The following is a 16,456-nucleotide window of genomic DNA, read 5'->3' on the forward strand; positions in this document are numbered from 1 at the left end:
TTCTACTTAAAGGTACATACAGCATTCTTTAATTCATTCTATTTCTTTAATATAATTCATTTCACTTTCACACCCTTGTCGTGGAGCGGAGAGTTCCCACTCTTGCCAAGAGCTTTTCTCTCCTGATAGCCTCCTTTGCTGCACCTCCCCCTTGGGAGGGCTCCGATCCCCACTTCCCTCCAGACAGGGAGGGACTCGCGGGGACCTGGGGCAGCAATATCAACTTTCGAAGGTCTCCCCCACCCTAACCTACCCTTTTCCTTCCTTCCTTTCCTCCCACCCCACCCTGGTCAGCCCCGCTCTATGACCCCAAACCAGACATGCCCAGCCAGCTCAAGCCCTTTGCACCCTGCCGTAGACTTGCTCTCGGGCCCAGTGTGGTGGCAACCAGAGCCCCAGGTGAAGCAGGAGGGACTGGATTCCATCATGTAACCCTTGCCGGTGGAGCTGAGCATGGGGGAGGGAGGCTCTCTTCTGGATCATCCTCGCTGGCATGTACTGACTTGGTAGCACTCCTCCACCCTCACTACAGCATGCAGCTCCCCTGAGCTGGCCCAGCGAGAGGGCTTACTCTAACACACAACACCCAACTGCAGGAGAGCCCTGAGCCGGGCTGCAGATCCGAGAGATCCCTGGGCTGTAGTGGTGAACGGTGGGGGAAATGCCACCAGTTCCGCACAGCAGTGGCTCCTCCCTGTGGCCGAGCAGCCCCGAAGAGCTCAGCAGGTCTCCTGGGCCTGCTCCCTCCCTCCCCTCCCTGGGACTTTTGTTCCCACTGAGCAGCTAAGGGGCGTGCTTTGCCTGCAGGATTCTGCAGACAGTACCCGCATCTCCATCACCTTCTTCCGACTTTTCCGGGTGATGCGGTTGGTGAAGCTGTTGAGCCGGGGGGAAGGAGTCAGGACCCTGCTCTGGACCTTCATCAAGTCCTTTCAGGTGCGTATGGACCAATTCCCAGTGTGGCTGGGCAACTGGCTTTGAAGATGGGACCTTCAGCCCCAAAGCACAGGCCTCTACTGCTCAAGAGCTCCATTAGCCGGTAGCAGCAGCAGGCTGTTAACCTCGATATGGACTGGTCACTAGCTGGCACGCACTTGACATGTATGTTATCCAAGCATCTAGGAGTTCAGGAGGAGCCAAGAAGGGCTTCCCAGATGCTCATTCATACTGGTGTCAGCATGTCTCAGAGCCTCAGTTGGCCCCATATTCCTCAGACCAGATCAGTAAGATCGCCAGCTCCCTTGGACAGGAACTTCCAGGACTGGAGGGGCGCTGAGGGTGCTCTCCAGCACCTCAGTAGTAGGCACCTGTTTGTGCTGAGATTGTGCATGTCCCTTTCTCCCTGCCCCCCCCCCACCCCAGTGCTTGTCCCAGCTGCAGGGGCAGGGAGTGAGTGACAGCAGCAGGAATGCTGGAGAACTGGTGTTTTTAGTGGCAGCTTCCAGCCCCAGCCAGCAGCAGACAGCCTCACTCTCCGGCCAGCTGCCCCGCTGGACCCCTGGCTGGCACCAGAGCTTGGTAGCTCCAGCCCGGAGAACTCCTACTCCTAAAGCAGGCGGGATCCACAGCGGGGATAGGCTGCTCCCTCTCAGCTCCACTCCCACATGAGCTCTGGACCTTTTGTCTCACAGGCCCTGCCCTACGTGGCGTTGCTGATCGTGATGCTGTTCTTCATCTACGCTGTGATCGGGATGCAGGTAAGGAGGTGGGGACAGCGCTGGGGCCCCGGCTGGCAGGGTGTGGGAGAGCCAGGATCCAGGGAGCAGGGGTCACCCCTCGGGCACTCCTGCCACACGACAGATACAACCCCACTGTCTTTCCACCAGGGGGGGTCTCAGAGTGCTCTGCAGTCACTAGTGAATCAAGCCCCAGCAGCCTCCCTGCCAGGGGGAGACCATGTTATTATCCCCATTCCACTGATGGGGAAACTGAGGCACAGAGCTGTCAAACTCCCCCAGCTTCACACAGCAAGTCAGTCGCAAAGCTGGGAACACATCTTGGGCCTCTGACTCCCAGCGCTGTGCCCAGTCCACAAGGTCATCCTGCCAGGCCAGCCCTTTCCCTGTGGTGCCAGGCTATTGGCTGGAAAGGAGCCAGCGGGAGCAGTGGTGAGGCCAGAGCGGGAGCACGTGGGGTGGAGGGTAGCGACGAATGCCTATGGCAGGGCGTTCCTCTGCAGGGCAGCTGGCACCTGAGCATGTCATTCACACATGTTTGGGAAAATCGCCCTGGTGGATGGAACCCAAATCAACCGGAACAACAACTTCCAGACCTTCCCACAAGCCATCCTGCTGCTCTTCAGGTCTGTGTAGGCCCCACCCCTTCCTCATCCCACCGCATCCCTTCCCATTCCATCCCCTGGGGGTGCCCGGTACAGCCAGCTTGGGGGCATTTGTAATGCAGAGCCACTGCTGGGGGAAGCCAGCCTGACTTCCCCGAGAAGCGAAGACCCCAGGGCTAGTCCCTCACTCCCACGGGTCATTAAAGGGCCCCTCATGTGTGCCATGAGGTTGCACTGGATCACAATGCACCAGTCCATGGCGGTGCAACACAAGGGCCTGGGTCCCCCTACACGGAAGCAACAATGAGGTGTAACCATCCTGGCACTGTCATCCTGGCCATCCCCAGGAGCTGGACCCAGCACCTCCAGAGCTGAACATGGAGCTTGTGCTGCGGGGCTACGATCCAGAGCCTCAAAGATATTTCGGCATCACAAGCCAATTAACTCCCCACCCCCAGCCAGGGTTTGCAATTCTACCACTGGAGCAGATGGGTAAAGCACAGCTTTCTCTTGATTCCTTCAGGGGAAGAATCAAACATCTGGATGTGGTGACCCTGCTGAGATGCATCCAGCCTCCCCTGGGCTTTGGGAAGTTCTGTCCGCACCGCGTGGCTTGCAAGGTAACTACCCCTTTGCAAAGGGAAAGGTTCCATGATTGACATGCTGAACGGCTCTATCCCAGTCCCGGCCCCTTCCCTCCAGCACACCCTGCAGCCTCTGGGCTCTCCAGCTCCCACCGAAAGGGGCTGGGGAGAAATCCAGGGTTGGTTTTGTGTATCCTCGTGATCTGATATCAAGTGTTTAATGGAGAAGGAAGCTTTTGGGGGGAGCGAGACAATTTAAACGGGTGGACACACTTCAGGTTTCCTGAATTATAATCCTCCATGGTACAGTCAGTCCAATACAAGGCAGAGGTCCCCACCTCTGAGAAGACCCTGAAGCTCTTGGTCAGACACAAATCTCAGCTAGAGATGGGTCCAAGCTGCATGGCTCAGCTCTAGTGTCCCCATGTTCAGGTTTGGGGTTGGGGACCAGGCCCTTCTTCAGCTTCGGTGGGTCCCATTGTAGCTGCATGAAAGCTCTTATGGTGGGAGTCCAAACTCCTCAGCGGGGAACGTGTCCCATTGTCCGCAGGGGGCAGCTCTCCAAAAGCCGGGGGCTGCAGAGGGAGCAGGGAGAGTGGGCGGCACTTCTTCCTGCACCCGCTCAATCTCAACAGAGCATGGGAGACATTTCTGACTCGTGCCATCAAAGCGTTAACAAAGCCACCCAGTTCCTGGGTCGGAGTTCAAGGCAGTTTTGCCATTTTAAACCAGCTGTGGATTTTGGAGCACTGGATGAAATGGCATGTTATCAAAAGGCCATGCAGTCTTATCCCAGAATCCTTTGGGTTGGACGGGCTCTCTAGTGGATCCTCTAGTGCACCCCGCTGCCTTTGTGGTTGAATGGATTTCACTGATCCCATCCCTGATAGAAGGATGTCTTGGTCCTGCTTTGAGCAGGGGGTGGGACTAGATGGCCTCCTGAGGTCCCTTCCAACCCTGATATTCTATGATTCTATGTCTTCCCAATTCCCTCACCTTCGACATCTCCCCTGGTGAGGCCACACCTGCCATATGCAGCCTGCCGAATAAACCAACCTGTCTGAGAGTTATAACCTTTAACCTGACTGTTCCCATGCAGCCTATGCCTCCGTGGTCTGTCTTTGCTGACTGGTGAGCTGTTAGGGTGACCAGACAGCAAACGTGAAAAATCGGGACGGGGTGGGGGGTAATAGGAGCCTATATAAGAAAAAGACCCAAAAATCAGGACTGTCCCTATAAAATCGGGACATCTGATCACCCTATGAGCTGTGCTCTGGAGAGCGTCCTTTGCACAAGTGCCGTGCAATAGAGATGGATCTCCGTTGTCATGAATATAAAGGGTACTCTTTCTAAGGGGGCTGCTGGACACAGATGGACCAGGAGGGTCTCTCTGGTTCCCTAGCTCTCAGACTGTGCTGCCATTGTCACGGCACAACATCTTCCTTAGGCCTGGCCTGAGTGGTCCTGCCGGGGTCTGCTGCCGGCCCTGTGCGTGGGAAATGTGCTCCGGGCTGGGGGTGAACGCAGTTGTTGTTTGTTGTGCAGCGCCTGGTGTGCATGAACATGCCTCTGAACAGCGATGGCACCGTCACCTTCAACGCCACTCTCTTCGCTCTGGTGCGGACTGCCCTCAAGATCTAGACGGAAGGTGAGGGACACGCTCTGTCTGCTTTGGTGCCCTGCCCTGCCAGCATAGCGCTGGCTGGTGCATCTATAGAGACTGCCTCCAGAATGCTTCCCTAGCCCCACCCATGCAGGGGTCCCTCCCCAGCCATCAGGGTGAGATGTGAGTAATATCGGCTACCCTGGTGCATTTCATCTGAGACCGAGGGCCAGATCCTTTGCTGCTGCAAATCAGCATGACTTGACTTCAAAGGAGAGTCGCCTGTTTACACCTGCTGGGAACTTGGCCCCTTGTAATTTAGCCTCACAACACCCATGTGAGGTAGGTGAGGGTTGTGTAGGGATCCTTTCACCCATCCACAGAATGCTGCCTTCTTCTCTGAGGAGTGTCCCTGGCGGTGCTCCACCCCAAGCACCTTTGATTGGAGATGTTCACTAGCAGTGCCTGTTCGTCCCATGCATGCACTCCAGACATCCCCGGGCTCCGTACTGAGGGTATATAGAGCTGCCCAGGCAAATTGCCCTCGATTCCTTCTCAACTCCCCGCTGGCCTGAGACAGAGCATCAAGCTTGCCCTCTTCCGCTTTGCTCTAGCTTAGCCTCGAGTTCCTAGTTCAAGGTTTAGTTTAGTTTACTTGCCTCTCTCCTTTATTTTATAATTGTCCCTCTTCGGTTAATTTGAGGAGGTTCTGCTTAATAGCCCCTTTTTTCCTCCTCCCCCTTCCTGAGGGGTTTGCCTTGGGGATTGTCATCAACCTGGTGTGCCAGGATTCCTGGGATGCAAGCGCTGCCTTTCCCGCTGGGAATCGACCCTGGTCAGCGACAGACATTCCCAGTGTATCCGCTGTCTGGGACACACCTTCAATTCCAGCCAACTCCAAGATCTGCTCAGCTTTTCAAAGCAGATCTAAAAACTCCTGGAGATTCAGCTTAGGATCCTCATGATGGAGCTCGCCGTCCAACCAGCTCAGGGTCCAGGCCCAAGAGACCCCCTGTACAGCCGCAGCCAAGTGAGCACAGTGCCCCCCAATCGCCGTACCCCGCTCGCCTAGGACTTTGCGGGTAGGAAGACAGAGCGCACTGCTAAAATTCCCAAGCAGAGTTCCGGCTCTCCTCCTGGACGGCCCACTTCAAACGACCCTCAGTCACCGTCAAGATCGACCGTTTCAGAGACCTCCTGTCCCAGGTGTCAGGAATGAGGGCCTGCATCTGAGCCTGGGACTAGCTAGTCTCCAGGCATAGCAAGCCCAGATGGGCTGCAGCAGGACCACCTGACTGGCTGAAGGGAACCAGCCAGTGTGCTTGTAAGCCCAGCAGCAGCAGCAGGTCACTGGCTGCTCAATGCTTCACCCACAGCTGCAGTCACCCCAGGCCTATCTTGCTCCAGCCTTGTTCTGCCCACTCCCAGCCCTGCCCCAGCCTGATTCCTGTTTAAACCCAGTTTACTCTGGCTCTGGACTCTGACTCCTTCTTCCTGACTCTGGTTCTGCCCCTTGGGTCCGGACTAAAGCTCTGATCCTTGGTTCTGGTTCCCAGTCCCTCCTTGCTCTGGCTCCAACTAGTAGGCTGGGCTGCCCCGGTCCTGACACCGGGAAGGGCACCGCTGAGGCTCCATCCTGCTACAGAAACGACCCTAAACGCTCTGCCTCTAAAAAGTCTGTAGCATAAACAGACTTTTCAATACCACCTCCAGTGCCTAAACATGTGACCCTGACAGCAACATCGGTTCCTCCAAGCTCAGCATCTTCAGTATCAGTGCTATTGTCTAGACAGATGCCACCAGAACAATCCGCACCCTCGGTACTGACACTGGTCGCGTCAGAACCCCATCCAGTCCAGGTTCACCCAGTACCACAGAAGTTTAGATTCTCCAAAGGCTTGCTGGAGTCTGATGAGCCAGAATGGGTACCACATGGCTATCTGTAGTGAAATCTGCAGGGCCTCTGAGACCTTACTTTCCTCCGGTACCCCCGGGTTCTCCTGTACCACCTGTCCCAGGTGGAGAACCATCCTCGCCTCCAATGTCTGCTCCTCCTCTGGACTGTGCTGAGGACTCCACTTCAGATTCTCAGCTATCTGTGCGGGGATCCCCTAGGTACCACCATAGCAGCATCTCTCCTGATACCTTTGTGACGGGCTGGAACCCCTGGGATGTCACCTGCTGTGCTGGGATTTCACTGAGTCAGACCATTCTGCCAGCCCGGGCCCCCCTTTATCTGGTCTTGCTGGGCTCGGCTCCCCCGTCTTTTCCAGCCCAGCACGCAGGCAGGGCCACACCCACCTGCACAGAGAGACAGAGATTCACTCTGGGAAGGCTCAGCTTGAGGAGCTTGCCACAGCACCCAGATGTCCACCCTCCCTTGGAGTACAGACCCGAAATTATATGAGATTCGCCTCTTCTCTCAGTGTGGAGGAGAGTGTGCACATCTCCCCCCCCCCGTTAGAAATCACATTGACTGGGTTCTATTGTAAACCAGAAATAAATGTATTAACTAGAACAGGTGTATTTTAAATAGTTAAGGAGGTAGCAGACAGAACAAAGCATATCTGCCCCAAGTGTTTTCTCCAAAGTCCTGGCAATAGTAGCTGTGCACAGGTGGGGAATAATCATCTTTCCTACCACGACAACTGGCTGTTCAAGGACCATTGTATGTCAAAGTCTTCTCTGCAATACAGAAGCCATCTGTAATGTCCACTTTGACTCCAGTTCAACAGATAAACTTCACAGGAGCATCTCTGAATACCCGAACATCCAGAGCTTACCTTCCTTCCGACAGATTTCTGATACTGATGAGTCTTATTGCCAAGATCAAATAACCCCCTGACAACAGCAAGAAATTGCCTCCAACTGCTGGCTCATATGGCAGCTTGTACTTTCATAACACAACATGCCAGGTTACATCTTGCTGCTTCCAGGGTTGGCTCAGAATAGTCTATCACCCGAACAAACAAACAGTCTAGACAATCTGGTGTCTGGCCCTCATCATGTGCTACACTTGCTCAAGTGAAGGACCTGTCCAAAGTCCGTGCAGGAGTTCCTATCGCCCAGCCGCCTCCTACCATCGCCATAACTTTGGATGCCTCACTTGTGGGATGGGGAGTGCAGCTAATGGGACACACTGTCCAAGGCAAATGGTTGTCTCAAGAGTCTCTCCTGCACATCAACCTCCTAGAATTAGGAGCAGTCAGGAATGCCTGTATCTCGATGTAGACCCTCTCCAATAGACAATGAATCCAAGAGACTGGACGTATGGGGCAGAAAGAGCAACTCACCAGCTGCTCTTCAATTCCGTAGTGGCAATTTCGGGTCTGGGTGGTGAAATGGGACTTTACCACATACTCAGAACGTACACACTTCATTGAACATCTGCCACAAGACCAAAGAGACAGGTTTCAGTCCAGTGTTGTGGAGCTCCCATCCTTCCTCCTCCTGGGGCCAATCAAGCTGGTTCCAACAGCGTCCATCAGGAAAGGATTCTATTCCAACTACTTCCTAGTTCCCGCGAGAGACGGAGGCGGGAGGTCAATTCTTGACCTCAGAAACTTGAGCAACTAAGTTCTAGCACAACAGTTCAGCATGGTGACACTCGCTCCCATTCTCCCATTGTTGGATCCAGGACATGGGCTCGTCGCCCACGACCTACAGGACGCCCATCACCACAAGTGTTTACTTTGCTTTGTAATTGGACCACGATCAACACCAAGTTCTCCCCTCCGGACTCTCCACGGTGCCGAGGGTGTTTACGAAGTTCCTCTTGGCAGTAGTAGCTGGTCTCTGTCAATGGGGGATCTTGGTATTCCCATATTTGGACACCTGGTTGATCAAGGGTTGATCACTCCAAGAGGTCCAACCAGCCATGGCCAAGGCGTTAACTAGGACTTCGCATCAATCACAAAAAATTGATACTAACTCCAGTGTAAAGGATAAACTGCATAGGAGCCACTCGAGCCCACAACAGCAAGAGCCTATCTATTCTGGGAGACATCTTCCACCCTATCTGGCCTAATCTCGGTGCTACAGTTCAGCCCATAAACAATCATGAGAGCTCATCTTCCACTCTTGGGATATACATCCTCCTGCACGTTCATGACTTCCTATGTGAGACTCCATCTCCGATGTCTCCAGGATGTGGTTTAGAACAGTAAATATCCCAGACAGACACCACCTGTCCAAAGGGGTCACGGTGCCTCAGAAGGTGTTGGATTCCCTTACGTGACAGAAAGACCCACAGAGGGTCGGTGTGGGAACCCCATTCTTGCATCGCACACCATCAAAGATCCTCATGACAGATACGTCCTCTCTGAACCCCAGGGCCTGGCTCCCGAATGGCTCTCTCGACCATGGAGTTAACTCATTTGGCTGCAGTTCAGTCAGTTCGTTTGGCAGATAGCCCAGTACCGGCAAGACTTATCTCCGGAATGGAAACACTTTCACTCTTGATGCTCTCTTTCTTCTTCCCAAGCCTTAGAAGTTTCCCTTTCCAAAATACTTGACCGCCAGCTGGAATTAAAGATACAGGGTCTCTCCGTGAGCTTTGGTAGAGTGCAGGTGACTGCTCTCACAGTTTTCCAGTTACCCATCCAGGGCTTCTCGGTTTTTGCCCACCCTGTCACAGCCAGATTCCTCCAGGCTCTATACAACTGGTTTCCTCCTGTTTGGGACCCAGTGAGACCTCAACCTGCTTCTTAATGCTCCAAGGAAAGTCTCCTTTGAAACAACGACCACCTGCTCTCTCCTCCATATCGCCTTCAAAATTTCATTCCTGGGCGCCATTACTTCAGCAAGACGAATTGGAGAGTGGAGGGCACTCCTGGCTGACACACCATATCCCACCCTTTCATAGGGACAAGGTTCTACTGTGTCCCCAGCCCTATTTTCTTCCTAAGGTCTCCTTGGAAGATCACATTAACCAGGAGATTCGCCTGCCAGTGTTCTACCCACATCCTCAGGCCTCCAGAGAGGTCTCAAGCCTTCATTCGCTGGATGTTCGACGGGCCCTTGCCTTCTCTGTGGACAGGACTAGGTCCTTGAGGGCCTCTCCCAGGCTACTTGTGTTGCTAACAAAATGAATAAAGGGCCAGCCTGTTCCTAGTCCATACAGGGGTTGTCTGTGTGTTGCAGGTTGTATTTTAACCTGTTATGACAGAACGGGGGTGCGTCCCCCCCGCCCCCCACGGTGATAGCACATTCCACTGGAGCTCAGTCCACATCCAGTACGTTCCCATAGCAGAAATCTGCAGGACTGCGACTGGTCTTCTGCCAGCCCTGTGCCAAGCATGTGCCATGTCCCCTGCTTCCAGAGAGGACGCTGCCTTTGGTGATATCGTTCTCCGAACAGTCCTTGACTCACTTCTGTGGCATGCCCCTCCTCTCTGAGTTACTGCTCTGGAGTGCCCTGCAGCGGGGTGCCACAGGGACATACGCTCGACGAAGAAGGGACGGTGACTTACCTTACATAACTTGAGTTCTTCGAGATGCTTTGTTCCTATGGGTGCTCCACCTTCCCGGCCTCCTTCTTCTCCGCTGCAGATACGTCGCCCCGTTTCACTCCTTCAGAGAACAAGGTGTGACTCTGTGCAGGCCTGCCAGCACGACTGCAGTCTCCGAATGCACATCCTGTGGTGGAGCACCCATCGGGCCAGAACATCTCAAAGAACCAAGGTTTCAGAGGGGTAGCCGTGTTAGTCTGTGTTCATCCCTGTTGATATTCACCCCTTCTTGTCCTCTGTTGGGAATGGGCCACATCCACCCTAATTGAATTGGCCTCGTTAGCACTGACCCCCCCACACACACTTGGTAAGGCAACTCCCATCTGTTCATGTGCTGTATATTTATACCTGCCTACTTTCTAGCCCACGAAAGCTTATGCCCAAATAAATTTGTTAGTCTCTAAGGTGCCAAAAGAACCCAGGGTAAGTCACCTCTCCTTCTTCACACTTAGTGATGCTGTCCTGTCTGTGTCTGTCCCCATTCACCTCATCTATCTATCTATCCCGAGACAGATCCTTCTATCATGTATGAATCCATCTGTCCATCTTACACATCCATCCATCCATCCAGTACCTAGAGTGTCTGACTGTTCAGTCATTGGTTCTCTCTCTAACACAAGTGGTGTTTGTGCTGTTTTTATTAATATGATTTGGTGGGGGTGATTATGGCAGGGAGGAGATGAGCCCAGAGGTGCTGAAGAAGAGGAGGGAGGGTAGAAGAGGAAGGAGAGGAGACCAGAGGTGCTGAAGAAGGGGATGGAGGGTAAAGGAGGGAGGGGATCAGGCCAGATGTGCTGAAGAAGAGGATGGAGGGTAGAGGAGGGAGGGGAGGAGGCCAGAGGTGCTGAAGAAGAGGATGGAGGGTAGAGGAGGGAGGGGAGGAGACCAGAGGTGCTAAAGAAGGGGATGGAGGGTAGAGGAGGGAGGGGAGGATGCCAGAAGTGCTAAAGAAGGGGATGGAGGGGGGGAGGGGATCAGGCCAGAGGTGCTGTAGAAGGGGATGAAGGGTAGAGGTGGGAGGGGAGGAGGCCAGAGGTGCTGAAGAAGGGGATGGAGGGTAGAGGTGGGAGGGGAGGAGGCCAGAGGTGCTGAAGAAGGGGATGGAGGGTAGAGGAGGGAGGGGAGGGGAGGAGGCCAGAGGTGCTGAAGAAGGGGATGGAGGGTAGAGGAGGGAGGGGAGGAGGCCAGAGGTGCTGAAGAAGGGGATGGAGGGTAGAGGAGGGAGGGGAGGAGCCCAGAGGTGCTGAAGAAGGGGATGGAGGGTAGAGGAGGGAGGGGAGGAGGACAGAGGTGCTGAAGAAGGGGATGGAGGGTAGAGGAGGGAGGGGAGGAGGCCAGAGGTGCTGAAGAAGAGGATGGAGGGTAGAGGAGGGAGGGGAGGAGACCAGAGGTGCTAAAGAAGGGGATGGAGGGTAGAGGAGGGAGGGGAGGATGCCAGAGGTGCTAAAGAAGGGGATGGAGGGGGGGGAGGGGATCAGGCCAGAGGTGCTGTAGAAGGGGATGGAGGGTAGAGGAGGGAGGGGCGGGGAGGAGGCCAGAGGTGCTAAAGAAGAGGATGGAGGGTAGAGGAGGGAGGGGAGGACGCCAGAGGTACTGAAGAAGGGGAGGGAGGGTAGAGTAGGGAGGGGAGGAGACCAGAGGTGCTGAAGAAGAGGCTGGAGGGTAGAAGAGGGAGGGGAGGAGACCAGAGGTGCTGAAGAAGGGGCTGGAGGGTAAAGGAGGGAGGGAGGGGAGGATCCCAGAGATGCTGAAGAACAGGATCGGGGGTAGAGGAGGGAGCTGTGGTGGACAGAGGGCAGGAGGCAGTTAGGGTCTCGAATGGTGACTGACGCTTGTGAATGGAAGCCCTTGGAGGGGTGGCTGGGTGGTGGTCCCTGCGCCAGCCCGACGCTCTTTCCTGTCCCTGACAGGGTGCAGTACGAGGGCGAGCTGCGGGGGGAGAGGATGCTGCCGGCATCCTGCCAGCCACAGCCACACTCTGCCCTGGGTCAGTACCTGCAGCATCGTCGCACCGGGCACTTCCTGGCCTTACTGAGAGGGGTGTCCTGGGGGGGCAGTGTCATGGCCTGGGGAAACTCCCAGCTTGCCAGATGGGCATAGGGTGGGACCCCATGTTTCACCAAGTGGCCTGGAGGATAGACCCTCTTTTATCAGAGTGTGGGGAGGGAGGCCCCCCTTTTATTGGGGGGACCCCATAAGGTGTGGAAGGGAGGGGCCCCATTTTATGTGGGGGTGGGACTCCATTTTTCACCAAGGCAGCCAGTGAGCCCCCTTTTATCGGGGAGCAGGAGCTGTCTCTTCATGGCCCTAAGGATGAACTAAGCAATAGAAAGAGAAGCCAACACTGGAATTCCCTGCAGCAGTGAATGCAGATAACCTCCTTCCCTGGGGGTGCCAGTTCTGGGGCAGGGTCCTTTTCCCAGGGCGCCATGGCCCTCAAGGGGAGGGGAAGCAGGAGGCTGAATTTCCTGGGGTGCTGCAGGCCGAGTTCCCCCTCAGCCGGCAGAGACAGGAGGTCGTGGTTCCCAGGAGGGGTCATCCAGGTCTCTGTTTTCCCATCCCCATGTTCAGGCCTCGCCGGGGGCAGGTGCGGCCTGGGTGTAAGGCCAAGGGAAGGCCCGTGCTCCACTCTTTCCCTGTGAGCGAGGGGCGCATCCAGTTCCCTCTGCCTCTCTCGGCGGGTTGCCGGGGAGGGGGCTGGCCCAGGGCTGGCTGGGGCATGTGCACAGGATCTTCAAGTGCACCAGAGCTCTGCTTCCCCAGCCCCCGCACTAGTCAGCCCCTTCCCAGCTGGTACCCCCTATGCCTCAGGGCCACAGCAGTGTCCTTCCTGTGGGCTCCCCAAGTGACGCACCCGTTCCCTTCCCCTCAGGCCACAACCGCTCCTTCCGCCTGGAGAAGCGGCAGCGGTGGCTGGACAGGAGGCGGGCAGCCAGTGTCGGCGGATGCCCGGGATTGGAGCTGCAGGTAAATGGCGCTGGGATATCATGTGGCTCATCTGGGGGAGGGGGGGAGGTTAGTCCCCCTCCCACTTTGGGCTGGCCAAGACAACTGTGCACTGGAGGCACCGGGTCCCCCAGGGCCAGCTAGCAGGAGATCCCAGCTTGGCATCTGCCTCTTGCGCTGCATCCGCCCCAGCCTGGTTGGCCTCTGGGAAGCAGGACGGAGCCTGCGCTCATGGCCTATCCGCAGCAGAGACGCGGCCATGGGGCTGGGGGAAGCTGGGGGTGTCCCAGTGTCCAGCCACAAGCCCCCCGAATGGCTCAGGCGCAAAGACCCCGTCTCCGGCACCCCTGCCCTCTTCCCAATGGCAACTGGAACGGCCCACAGGGCTGGAGCCTCTGCCGGGGCCACTGGTGGCTAGGAGTGGAGATGGGCGTACCAGGGAATGGAGCACTGGGGGGCAGGGAGGGCGTGCCTTGTTATATCCAGGTAATCACAGCTCCGCTATGTAAGGAGATGAGGCTCTGTAGCCATGCCCCTTCTCTGCCCATTCCCCTGTCCTCTTCCGCCCTGCGCTCCAGAGGAAAGAAGGCCCCTGGGGCTATGGACGGGGGCTGTTGCTAGCCTGGGGGAGTTGGCCATTGACTCTACAGGAGCCAAGTTCAAGTGACTGGGCAGTATCCTGGAGCTCAGAGCTTGGTCCCTGCTCTAGTGCCCAGCCAGGCAGGACTGGCCCTCGGGTTCTATACCATCGCCAACGATCGCCACCTCTCCTTAAACTAACGGGGGCGCCCGGCTGTTCCCGGAGCCCAGCGGGGAGCAGGGCAGGCGCAGGTAGTGCTGTCCAAGTGCTGAATCATCGCCCTGGAAGAGGCTGCGCTCTTCCTCCAAAGGGGTGCCACCAGGCGGCTAGCGGACGCCACGGCGGGCGAGAGGGATCTGAGCTGCTCTGCAAGCCTGGGGGGTGGCCCCTGGGCGATTCCACGGACCAGCCCCCACCTCGCCCACCTGTCGAGGCTGTTGCAGCACGTTCAGTATTGCTCACCCCCGAGGATGTGACTCTTGGCTCCTTCTCCGCCCAGCTGCGCAGAGAGGAGGCCGCTGCCCAGGAGCGGGGAGCGGACCTGAGCTCCGAGTGCCAGCTGGATGGTGGCAGTGACATGAACGGGGAGGGAGATGCTGCTGCCTCCACTCCAGCCACCACCTTACTCATCCAGGAGGTAGCAGTGGGGCAGCACCCAGCAGGGGGACTGGCTGAGGTGGGACTGGAGAGACTGTTCCTGGGGGAGCGGTGAAAGGAGGAGAGAGGCCACAGCTCCTGGAGTGGGATGGGGTGAGGCCAGGGGGCGGGGGCAGAGGCAGGATGGGACGGGGGGAGTTGCCAGCCCTGAGCCTACGGATCGGAATGGGGTGAAAGCAGAGATCAGTAATGGTGCTGGCACAGCGGTAAGGCAGGCAGAAAGCCAGCTGTGGGATAGACGCAGGAAGGGGGCTGTGGGTTGGGAGTGAGGAGCACCAGCGGAGCTGTGTGTGTGAGGAGCCCAGGGCTGTGATAGCAGGGGCTGTGGGTCGGGATTGAGGGGCACCGGTGGAGCTGGGGGGAGCCCAGGGCTGGGATAGCAGGGGCTGTGGGTCGGGATTGAGGGGCACCGATAGAGCTGGGGGGAACCCAGGGCTGGGATAGCAGGAGCTGTGGGTCGGGATTGAGGGGCACCGGCGGAGCTGGGGGGAGCCCAGGGCTGGGATAGCGGGGGCTGTGGGTCGGGATTGAGGGGCACCGGCGGAGCTGGGGGGAGCCCAGGGCTGGGATAGCAGGGGCTGTGGGTCGGGATTGCTGGGCACCGGTGGAGCTGGGGGAAGCCCAGGGCCCCAGGGCTGGGATAGCAGGGGCTGTGGGTCGGGATTGTGGGGCTCCGGTGGAGCTGGGGGGAGCCCAGGGCTGGGATAGCGGGGGCTGTAGTTCGGGATTGAGGGGCACCGGTGGAGCTGGGGGGAGCCCAGGGCTGGGATAGCAGTGGCTGTGGGTCGGGATTGAGAGGCACCGGCGGAGCTGGGGGGAGCCCAGGGCTGGGATAGCAGGAGCTGTGGGTCAGGATTGAGGGGCACCGGTGGAGCTGGAGGGAGCCCAGGGCTGGGATAGCGGGGGCTGTGGGTCGGGATTGCGGGGCACCGGTGGAGCTGGGGGGAACCCAGGGCTGGGATAGCAGGGGCTGTGTGTCGGGATTGAGGCGCACCAGCAAAGCTGCACACGGGGAATTTGCCGAGCGTCTGCTCACACTTTGCTCTAGGGCCGGTTCGCTCCCGAGTGTGAACGTTCCCAGCTCCACGGGTTTGTGCTGAGCTCGGAAGCGCAGGCATCAGCTGCACAGAGCCCAGAGGTCGTTTCTCCACAGCCCGAGCAACCAGGTTGTGCTGATCCCTTTCTTCTGCTGCAGGCTCTGCTCTCCAGGGGCCTGGGCGCTCTGGCCCACGACCCATCCTTTGTGACGGCCATGCCATGAGAGTCGAGGTGGCTGCCACCTGCCAGCTGGAGATGGTGCTGATGGAAGAGACTGTGGCTGAGCTGCTGAGGGGAAGGGAAAGCCCAGAGGGAGCAGAGGCCGGTTCCACCCACTGACACACCTTGGCCACGTCCCTGCATAGCTCCCCTGGGCCCGGCATGCCTGGCTCCCAGAGGCCATCTCCAGCCCCTGCCTGTGAGACGCTGCCGGGGATCCCCCTCGCCAATGGTGCCAGCCGGGAGGTGCTGCCTGTTTGTGGGCTTTGAGAGGGTTACCGTGGAAACACAGCACCATCTCCTCCCACGCACAGCCTTGACTGGTTGCTCTCTGCCCCGGGCCAGGCAGATGGGAGCCAGAGAAGGACTGGCCGGGCTGTTTGGGAAGGAGCGGTGAGGGCCTGAACTCCGGGGGCATTTCCTACAGGGGTGTCTGGTGCTGTGTGGGCAAGGTGCACCCCCTGCCCTCTCAAGAGCTGTAACGTGTGCGCCGGACGGGTCATTAAATCCCTGGCACTGCGATCACGCTGCTCCGCTCTGTCCTTCAGTGCTCTGGTCTTCGATCAGAGGGGGGCCAGCGGAGACCCTTGGGGGCCTGCTTTCCAGCAGTGCTGAGCACCCGCAGCTCCAGCCAACGCCAGCGGGACTCGTGGGTGCCCGTCCCTCTGAACACCAGCCCCCCAGGTGTCTCCAGTCAGGCCTGCCGAATGAGCGGCCACTTTCCAACTGTGGGGCTGAACATACATAGCCAGAGCCGGCCCTTGCCATCTAGACAAGGCACCTGCTACAGATGGGGGACGAGGCCCAGCGAGGGGAAGGGGAGACTCTCACTATTTATCTCACTCCCTGTGACTGCCGGGAGGCCTCGCCTCTCATTGTCACATGAGCCTTTGCAAACCAAGCCGGGGTGACTGGCCGAAGGTCACAGGGGGAGTCTGTGGCCAACGTGGGAACTGACCCCACATCTGAGTCCCGGCCAGAGCCTTAACCACAAGCCCACCCTTCCTCTGACACGGCATCCCTTCCTCTGTCCCAGGA

The 16,456-nt window shown here is 57.5% G+C and overlaps 1 protein-coding gene across 3 annotated transcripts; it reads left to right on the plus strand.

Moving 5' to 3' along the window:
* Positions 1 to 84: 84 nt before the first annotated feature.
* Positions 85 to 15,940, plus strand: LOC135978922 (voltage-dependent L-type calcium channel subunit alpha-1S-like). 3 transcript variants are annotated; one of them, XM_065579625.1, is made up of 8 exons: positions 86 to 936; positions 1,632 to 1,697; positions 2,805 to 2,901; positions 4,411 to 4,513; positions 11,889 to 11,965; positions 12,851 to 12,945; positions 13,974 to 14,141; positions 15,357 to 15,940. In XM_065579625.1, exons 1-8 carry the CDS (start codon positions 862 to 864, stop codon positions 15,420 to 15,422), a joined length of 747 nt encoding a protein of 248 aa, XP_065435697.1. In that variant the 5' UTR covers positions 86 to 861; the 3' UTR covers positions 15,423 to 15,940. The 3 variants fall into 3 exon arrangements, with proteins under 3 accessions (XP_065435699.1, XP_065435697.1, XP_065435698.1); XM_065579626.1 differs by having other exon boundaries at positions 88 to 936; positions 14,004 to 14,141; XM_065579627.1 differs by lacking the exon at positions 13,974 to 14,141 and having other exon boundaries at positions 85 to 936.
* The last annotated feature ends 516 nt before the right edge of the window (positions 15,941 to 16,456 follow it).

Source organism: Chrysemys picta, unplaced genomic scaffold (genome assembly GCF_011386835.1).
Source record: "Chrysemys picta bellii isolate R12L10 unplaced genomic scaffold, ASM1138683v2 scaf534, whole genome shotgun sequence".
Classification (NCBI taxonomy): Eukaryota; Metazoa; Chordata; order Testudines; family Emydidae; genus Chrysemys; species Chrysemys picta.

Excerpts from the sequence above, each read along its gene's own strand:
- LOC135978922 (XM_065579625.1), top strand. The coding sequence starts at position 862 with ATGCGGTTGGTGAAGCTGTTGAGCCGGGGGGAAGGAGTCAGGACCCTG. Across the intron at positions 937-1,631 it reads CCTTCATCAAGTCCTTTCAG|GCCCTGCCCTACGTGGCGTT; the intron begins GTGCGTATGGAC and ends TTTGTCTCACAG. Across the intron at positions 11,966-12,850 it reads ACAGCCACACTCTGCCCTGG|GCCACAACCGCTCCTTCCGC; the intron begins GTCAGTACCTGC and ends CCTTCCCCTCAG.